Here is a 9,683-nt window from a genome sequence, read left to right as displayed (position 1 = left end):
CAGCAAAGACATAATGTTCACGGTGAAATAAGAGAGTATGCCTGTAAGATGCAAAACTACCTGGAGGCACTGGAGATCAAATTGAGGGAATACACAACAGAGAGTGTAAAAGTAAACGTTGGAACTCAGACAATGAAGGTCACCCTACTAAACACGTCCCTACCTAGAGAGAAGTTCGGGGTGTCTCCATCTTTACAAGCTGGACACCAGGAAGAAATAACGCCGATGACTGCGACTAAAAATAAGGCGAATGCATCAAAGAAAGGAAGGACAATAAGGCAAACTGAACAGCCAGTACCCCCGAGATCCCGACTAGAGCCCGCCCGCAGAAGGGAGAAAACGAAGGCATCAAAGAAAGGAACAACGTTGGATCAGCCCCAGCAGCACGTGGAAGATCATAAACTCCCCAAAGATGATCAGTGGCAAAGAGTTTCTAGAAGGAAAAAGGGCACTTGGAAGGGAAAACGCCCACAACCACCGAGACCGGATGCCTTGATAATCAAGACAATCAGATAATCAGAGACCAGCACCTATGCGGATACTCTCCGGAAGGTTCGAGACAACCCCGCTCTGAAAGGCTTAGGTACAAATATCTTGAAGGTCCGGAAAAATAATGCAGGAAATTTACTGATACAATTGGACCGGAATTCTGGTGGCGCCCTGGAGACCATGAAGCGCACTCTTGAAGGTGCATTAGGAAATGACGCGCAAATTAGGGCTTGGACACAAGAGTTGGATCGTATAGTCCAAGATGCCAGAGGGCGAAGACCTGTAGTTATAGCCGGAGATTTTAATGCTTGGGCGACGGAGTGGGGTAGTCAGTCGACTAACCGTCGTGGAGAAATCCTGCTTGAAGCCTTCGCACAGATAGAGGACCTTGTTTTGGCAAATACTGGGTCGGACCCTACGTTCATGAGAGGAGGAAGGAGCTCGGTAATTGACTTCACGTTTGTTAGTGACATCCTTTTCCCAACTACTAGTTGGCAGGTCAGCGAAGTGTACACACACAGAGATCACCAGGCTATCCTGACCACAATATGGAACCGCGAACCAAGGGTCATTAGGTGTGAGAGGTGTGCGGTTCCCTGGAAAACCAGGATGTTTGACCGGGAATCGTTCCAAATCATGATGGAGACCCAATGTAATTTGTCAGGCACTGCGGAGGACAAAGCTCGACAGGTAATGGCCCTGGTGAACAATGCGTGCGACGCGGCTATGATTCGTTCCAATATAGGTAACAGTAGACAACCGGCTTGTTGGTGGAAAGATCTTATCGCTGACCACCGTACTCGATGCCATGCAGCAAGGAGGAGATACCAGCGAGCGAGAGGCAGCCCGCTGTTTCAGCAATTCCAGGAGGAATACAAGGATCAGAGGCGAGAACTCTGGTGAGCTATCAAATCGAGTAAGCGACGTTGCTGGAAAGAGCTTTGTGATGAAGTGGATAAGGACCCCTGGAGAAGACCTTACCGCACAGTGATGAAGAAACTGAAAACCAGCGCTATGAACTCGCCCATGTGCCCGGTGACAGTGCATAGGATCATTGCTACTCTGTTTCCTGAACAAGAGGAATTAAGGCAGACAGAGTCGTTGCCCCCATTTGATGTGCCATTGGTAACAACAGAAGAGCTCAGCGACATCTGCCAAAGCCTTCAGATGGGAAAGGAGTCTCTCATCGATTCTTACTCCGAGGTAAGTCAAGGAAGGCTTGGACTGGATCTCTTGTCTACCCACTCTCAAGGTTATGGCTTCCCTCACTTTCCTGCTACTGACTAGAAGGGCCTCTGTCTTACTGTCTGCTAGTTGCAGCCCTACAGATTCTAGCCAATCTTGAACCGAAGTGACACAATGGTTGCCCTTTAGAATGAGCTCTTCTTTATACTTTGCTTTGACGACCACCGCGATATAATCAGCAAACCCCACTATTTCGGAACCCTCTGGTAGACTAAGCCTAAGGACTCCGTCGTACATCGCATTCCACAACAGAGGTCCCAGCACCGAGCCCTGGGGTACACCACCAGTCACCTTAAACCTTCTCGAGCCTTCCTCTGTCGAACATATTAAGGTCCTATCCTTGAAGTAGTCATGAATGATACTCCTGAGGTATTCAGGGACGTTCATTACCAGTAGGGCATCCAGGATGGAGCTCCATCTTGCTGTGTTAAAGGCATTCCTCACATCCATCATGACAATAGCACAATAGCATATTGCGCCTCTTCTCCATCTCTTCCCTGCTATAGCATTCCTGCCCTTTTCCACCACCAACGTGATAGCATCTACTGTGGATCTCACTTTCCGGAAGCCAAATTGATTCCTGGAGAGGCCTACCACTCCTTCTGTGAACTCTTGTAGCCTATTTCCAACTACCTTCTCCAGAGCCTTCCCTGCTGTATCCAACAGGCAAATCGGTCGATAGGCTGAAGCTTCTGATGGCCTTCCTTTGCTCTTTGGGATCAGAACCAGGCGTTGCCTTTTCCATGGTGAGGAAAAGGACCCCTCACGCAAGCAGGAACTAAACACATCCAGAAAGAGATCTGATCTGGTTTCCATTGCCTTCTTTAGTGCTACATTCGGAATACCGTCTAGGCCAGGGGGCTTTCCCATCTGAAGGCTTCGGCACAGGCTGGTGCCCAACATCGAGGCCTGGGTGAATAGGAACCACGGGGAGGTAGATTATTATATCACCCAGTTTATCACAGGGCATGGTTGCTTTCGAGCCTACCAGTATAGGTTTAAGCTCGATGAGACTGGAGAATGTCCAGGAACGGAAGAGAGTGCAGAGCACGTTTTCTTCTTCTGTCACCACTTTCATGAAGAAAGAAGAGACTTCTGACGTGTTTGAGGCTCAGACCGCAGATAATATTGTCAATATTATGCTGCTTAACAAAGATTATTGGATGGCAGGCCAACGATTTGCTGCACAGGTGATGCAGAAGTTAAGGAATGAGGAGAGAGATAGGCGAACCAGAAGATAGCCTAAAACAATGAGGCGGCACTCAGCCAATCACCCCCATGATGTAATGCCTAGCGGCGGTCCCGTGGAGGGTGAGAAACAGGTGTAGGGCGGTGGTTTTAGTGGGTAAGAATCCCACACACGGATAGGTACAGGCCTATCCGTGTCTTTTGAAGATTTCCACTGACCCTCGTAAAAAAAAACAAAAAAAACACACACATATATATATGCTTTTTTGTATATTATGTATTTTTTCTTTATGTTATATATTATGTGTTTGGTTTTTTATATGTTATGTATTTTTATCTATCTATTTTATACATATATACATATATGTATATTTTTTTTCATTTATATAATTGAACACTGGGTATGTACATGAGTGGGGTGTTGGCCTTGATGACCGGTGGGTTTTACTCCTTAATTTCTGAATAAACAACAACAACTACCTATTTCTTATTCTTATAATTTTGACATAATGATGCTTGTTATGAGGGTAACTTTCATGTATAAGAGCAAAACCGACAATAATGGAATTAAGCAATTAAACAACCGCAACACACACCTAAATAGATAAAACTTGGGTTTTTCATCAAATTTCAGATTGATAAAAATGTAATAAATAAAAAGGAAGATATAAATAACTAACTGCAAATAATTCTATTTTGAATTTCCAAAGTCGAATTTTGGAACAAGCCTGCAAACCCGTGGTATAGAACAAGCTTGGCACACAACTTTCTACTGTGTTAGTACTAACTCTAGTTTCTTATGAGTCAAAAACCAATAGATACGAAATAACTGCATTTTTGAGTACTTAAAGTTGAATTTTGGAACGTGTCTGCATAATGCGCGGCCCAGCACTAGCTTGGCAGACAGGGTTTTTCTTTGTAATTACTAACCCTAGTTTCATTTGAGTTAAAAAACGAAGAGGTATGAAATAACTCCATTTTTTAGTTTTTTAAGTTGAATTTTGAAACGCGTCTGCACAACGCATGGCACAGCACTTGTTAGGCAAACAGGCTTCTTTTGTGTCAATACTAACCCTAGTTTCATAAAAGTCAAAAACCAAGAGGTATGAAATAACTGCATTTTTTGAGTTTTTAAAGTTGAATTTTGGAACACATCTCCATAACACGCAGCACAGCACTAGCTTAGCAGACAAGTTTCTTTTGTGTCTGTACCAACCCTAGTTTCATATGAGTCAAGAACCAAGAGGTATAAAATAACTGAATTTTTTGTATTTTTGTGTCACGTGCCGGGAGACACTCAGGAAGCCATGCGGAAGAGAGAGCTATATTTTCTTTAAGGAGGGAGACCTATTGGGAGCGACTGGACAAACTATGCACGACAAGGTGGAAAACATTAGGAAATGCACAGAGAAGCTTCAGCAGGAGCCAGTGTTAGCATTCCCAGATTTCCAACGTACTTTCACCATCACCAAGGACAAGAGCGAGTACGCATTGGAAGCAGCTCTGTCACAGGAGGGTGAAGGTGTAGACAGACCAGTGGCATATGCTAGCAGATGACTGATGGATGTAGAAACAAGGTACAGTGCGTTTGAGAGAGAGCTGTCTGGGCTGTCAAACACTTTCACCCCTACGTCTTTGGGAGGAAATTTTGGGTACATACGGACTATAGGCCTCTTCAATGGGTTGAAGGAACTCCTATAGATGAAGAGCAGCCGCACACGTCAGGAAACGTACAACAGTTTCTGTGGGAATGGACACTGGGAGAGGATGTGATGCAAAGCACACTTGAGCCTGAACAAGAAGCACAATCCGGGGATGGGAGTTTTCGACCAAGGGAAGCCCAACAGAGATGGAGGAGATTGAGTAGATCATCAATGCCAAAGCACATCAGATCATCTGGAAGACCTCAATCACCACTATGTCGATCCCCGGAATCAGAGATAATTAGATTTGACGGGCACTTAAAGAAGCATCCAAACCAGGACGAACATACCATTTGCATGAAGGGAATGGAGTGGTGTGGGAGAAGATTAGGCAACTCTGGAGGTTGGAACAACTAGGAGTATACAGAACCTTAATTCATTGTACGATAATGGTAGAGACCCTCTATGATGGGGAGCAACAGAAGGAGGTCACCCTGGCATACCACCAAGGGAAGACCAACCACCGCAGTCTAAATGAGACCTTCCAAGCCCTGGTGTATTTCTGGTGGGGGATGAAAAAACAATCCAAAAAATGATTGGGTACTGTGAAGTATGCCTGAGAACAAAGTAAGATCGTCATTCACCCAAGGCAACATAAAAGAAAACGCCCACCGCGAATACTGCCACTGCTCACAGACTTGCAGATCGACTCCTTCACCTGGAGGGGTTACAAGTGAGCTATGGTACTTGACCATTTTAGCAAGGCGGCCATGGCACACCTGATTCAAGATCAGCAGAGGCAGTGCTGAAAGCACTGCGTTTATGGTTTGAGTTCTACGGAATTCCGGAATGGATCTCGTCGTACGCAGTTCATGAGCCTGGCAATGACGGGGTTCAGGAGGATATGAAGGCCTTAGAAGTTACGTGGCATCTTAACACCCAAGGACACCCTAAAAGCAGGGGGAGTATAGAGAGACTCCACAGTACTCTGAGCGATCATCTGAAGGTTTACCAGCTGGAAAGGGCCTGGAGCCAGACGAAACCATGATGAGAGCAATAGCGGCACACAACCACTCCGTTCATACAATTATGGACTTTTCTCCCTTCAAAATTCTATTTGGCCTCCGAGGGCGCAAGTGTGATTACTGAAACACAGCGATTGACAGGGAGGAGATTATCAGTAATGGGGTGGCTCTCCGAAATAACGAATTCCATTTATTTTATTTTAATAATTTTTTGTTTATTATAATATATTGTAATATAATAATCTAGGTTCTGTGGCTGTAAACAGCCTAGCTCAAAAATGAAAAGTCGTACAAAACTGAAACTACATATTTCAGGCTAGTATCTGCCTAAGATTTGATAGCAACTTTTTTGATAAAATTGACTGACCTGAATTGCCATTTTATAGATTTGATTTTTCACATTTTTTTAACCCTCAAACAATTTTGTTTAAACTTTGTATATCAATGTACAACCAAGTGATGTTTAATATCATCTAGGTCTTATCCTCATTGAAATAGTATGACAGGGCTTAAATGACTAATATTTAAAAAATCTTCCTCTAAAGTACCTTTGATTTTTTTTATTTAAAATAATTAATCACTTCAAATTTCTATTAATAGTGAAAAACAGATAAATATAAACAATGAAAGATCTGTTATGATATTAATTTGACTGAGCAGTTGCATACACAGCTTTTCTATTCAATCTGTTAACTGTTGTCATGTCAACATAGTTGTTAAATGATTACTCTTTACTTGACATAATCTATATCTAAGCCCTTCAGTTGACGAGATGTCTAACTCCATAAAATCATTCTTATTATTTTCAATATTGACTCAATAACAATTTAACATTTAATAAATGGCTAAGACCACAATATAAATTTTAGTTAACTGTTATATTACTGTCATACTTTTACAAAACAAAAATGTTAAAATTTTGGAATGAGAAATATTATTTCTGTTAACATTGGAGTTTAGCAATCTATCAACTGAAAGGCTCATTTGGAAAATTAGTACGGGGAAATATTGTCACAGTGAATGATGTAAATTGAGTGTTCTGAAATGAGCGAGGATTAATTTTATCAACTCAAAGTAGGATGGTAAGTGAAATTTGTGCAATGGGTACTGCACCAGCTTTTTTTAACATATTCTTAAAGGCCAGTCCAGTTATTAGTATACTTTAGCTGTTTTATTATGTATTTGAAGATTTTTAATTACAGATATTTTTTACTGTATATTTTACAAGTTTTGACTGCATACAAATCCAGGCATTGGTAATAACTTATATTTCCATAGTGTATGGGAGATGTGAAAATAATTAACCATGAATATAAGCTATATACACATTAGCTTAAGTCATAATATTAAGAATTAGCATGAGTTTGATAGTTTCAAAAAGAAAATGTCACTGAGGAACAAGATTCAAGAGCTGGAGGACTCAAGAAGGAACAACAAAAATTAGAAAGTTCTTACAAAAAGTACAAAGAACCAAAAGAAAAGGAAGAATCTGAGTAGTCTGAATACTGAATAGGTAGGTATAAGAGATGAAGATTGACTTCAGAATAATCACTTTATACTGATCTGATTGTTCCCCTACTTGTAAGAGTGCAAACAATTATCTAATTTATCATCTGACTGGACCACTTAATCAGAATGTGGGAGGAGAGGACAGTCAGAAGACTGTAATTAAGGAAACCATGATGGAACAAAGTCTTGTGAAAAACCAAAGAGAATATGAAAAAACAGTGTCTCAGTGGATCTAAAGAAAACAGGACTATCAATCAGGTTTGCAACCAACTACGACAGAAGGATTGGGAAAGAGGAGTTGAGATGGCCAAGGAATACTTCATGCTTCTGTTACACTGATAATGATTCATAGCATTGCTGGAAAAATATTTTCTTAGAAATTAATCAATATGAAATAATGATTGTACTGTATGCAATTCTGAGCAGATCTCACTCAGCAGTTACTTATCAACCCATATTGAACTAAAATATACTTCAACTATATTTTTCATATTATATTGAATTTACAACTGAATAAAATTTATTTACCCTGCCTGAGGAAGTAGAAGGTTCCGACAATTCTGCTAGTTGATTGTAGTTCTGCGAATGAAAATACATTATATAATAATGAATCAATGAAATGTTTTATTACTTTGAAAAGTAAAAAGTTATTTACTATTTAAAATGAACTCATTTGAAAATAAGCCGTTACCAATCGTATTGAATTAAAGTATTTTTCAACAATATTACTCATTAAAAGTAATTTACCCTGGTAGAGGAAGAAGAAGCTTCAGACAGCTCTGCTAGTTGATCCTGAACCTGTAAATATAAATACATTAGAAACAAATGATTAATGTTCTTTTATTAATTTAAAGAGTAAGAGGCTATTTATAACATAATGTACTAAAATATACTCATTTGCACATTTAAGTAGTTACTTATCAACTTATTTAAAATTGAAGTATTTTCCAACAGTACTTTTCATTTTATGTTCAATAAATACATTATAAAGTAATTTACCCTGGCAGAGGAGGTTGAAGCTCCGAATAGATCTGTTGGTTGATCCTGTGCCTGCTAATGAAATAAATGTTAAAATAATACATTAATGAAGCCTTTTATTATTTTAAACTGTAAAAAGATATTTTTAAGACAGGGTGTCTACAAGTGTTGGTCGGATTACTTGATCCCACCTTAAAAAATTGGAATGTCTATACCTCCAAAGTGTGCTACAATCAAAATTTAGAAGCTGTAATGGACAAGAGGAAACATAGCATCACTCATAGTCTGGGGGCTTGCGCACTAGACATCTGGTGGGAGTTACGAGCTCCTGCTCATTGTTTTTATACATTTTAGTGGTAAAGACATTCCATTTTATTATAATAAACCATGGTTGTAGATTGCACCCCTTTGTTAAGCTATCATCAAGATAAGAATCCCACAATCATTGAATTTGTAACAGCCAGCTTGCTAAATAAACATAGTAAATACAAGTGTACTTCACACCACTAATAATGTTGAAATTTAGTTATAAGGTTATTTCCATGTGCCTGTATGTCTTGATTGCCTAGTAATACATTACCCTAAAATAAGAGTCAACAATTGCTAAATTAAATAAAATATAATCCTCATATCTTCGATATAGACGTTGTCAACGCCATGTTTAATAATCAAAATATAAATATTTTGTAATTAGTGTTTGATTTAATTACATTTATTTTTATTTGTATTATTTTCATTAGAATTTGCTTATTTGAAAAAAAACATATGTATATGAACAGAAAGAAACATATGAAGTCTGGAACCAGTCCTGTCTCTGTTCAGTTGGTGTTATTTTTTAGAATTTTAATTAACATTATAGACCGGAACCAGACATTTTCTGCATTTGTAGGCCTTTGAAATGAGTATAAGTTACTGCTACTGAGTTGTCCGTGTGTAGTTGGTCAGATACCATTATTGAATTTGAATACTCTGCAGAACAACACTTCGTCACAAGACCCTGTTTGCCGTAAATTGTTATTAGAGCATCGTATAGACGTGGGCCCACCAAGTAGAATTTATTTTATAAGCAGAAGGTCAGAGATGATGTTTTCAGTTCCAATTCTTCAAATATTGGTGGGCCCACATCTATATGATGCTCTAATAACAATTTACAGCAAACAGGGTCTGGAGAAGAAGTGTTGTTCTACCTATTATTCAAATTCGATAATGGTATCTTCATTATTTTACATCATACACCAGTATCATTGCATCCTTGCAGCCAGGAATATTTTTTGTTCCTGTACAATACTGATTCCAGCCTTATTAGATAAGTTTGTACCATATTTGATGAAATTAAAATTAAAATTGTTTAAAAAACAATACTTTTTCTGATTAAAACAGGCACTAAGAAATGATTTATGCTAAGAGTTCATACGAAGAAATTATGTCACAATACATGAAATAAAAAGTGAACATTTTTTCAGTTAATAATGTGATGTAATGAAATAAGGAATACCATAAAATAGGCTTTATTAAACACATGCCATGGATAGCATTTAGAATGTCTTAGATTGTTTTTTAAAAACTTTTATTGTCCATAAGTTGCTATGAATTCCTTGAGTTCTAT

At 39.1% G+C, this 9,683-nt stretch overlaps 1 protein-coding gene across 1 annotated transcript in view; it reads right to left on the bottom strand.

Moving 5' to 3' along the window:
- The window catches only part of LOC106678184 (uncharacterized), a gene marked incomplete in the record, with an annotated part of 138,425 nt that overhangs the window by 39,897 nt on the left and 88,845 nt on the right, over positions 1 to 9,683 (bottom strand). Inside the window, 3 exon segments of the mRNA XM_067046185.1 lie at positions 7,628 to 7,678; positions 7,847 to 7,897; positions 8,099 to 8,152. Coding sequence (XP_066902286.1) covers positions 7,628 to 7,678; positions 7,847 to 7,897; positions 8,099 to 8,152 — 156 coding nt within the window.

This window comes from Halyomorpha halys, unplaced genomic scaffold, assembly GCF_000696795.3.
Source record: "Halyomorpha halys isolate HHAL.00 unplaced genomic scaffold, Hhal_1.1 Scaffold127.1, whole genome shotgun sequence".
Classification (NCBI taxonomy): domain Eukaryota; kingdom Metazoa; phylum Arthropoda; class Insecta; order Hemiptera; family Pentatomidae; genus Halyomorpha; species Halyomorpha halys.
This window is presented reverse-complemented; position numbering and strand designations above follow the sequence as displayed.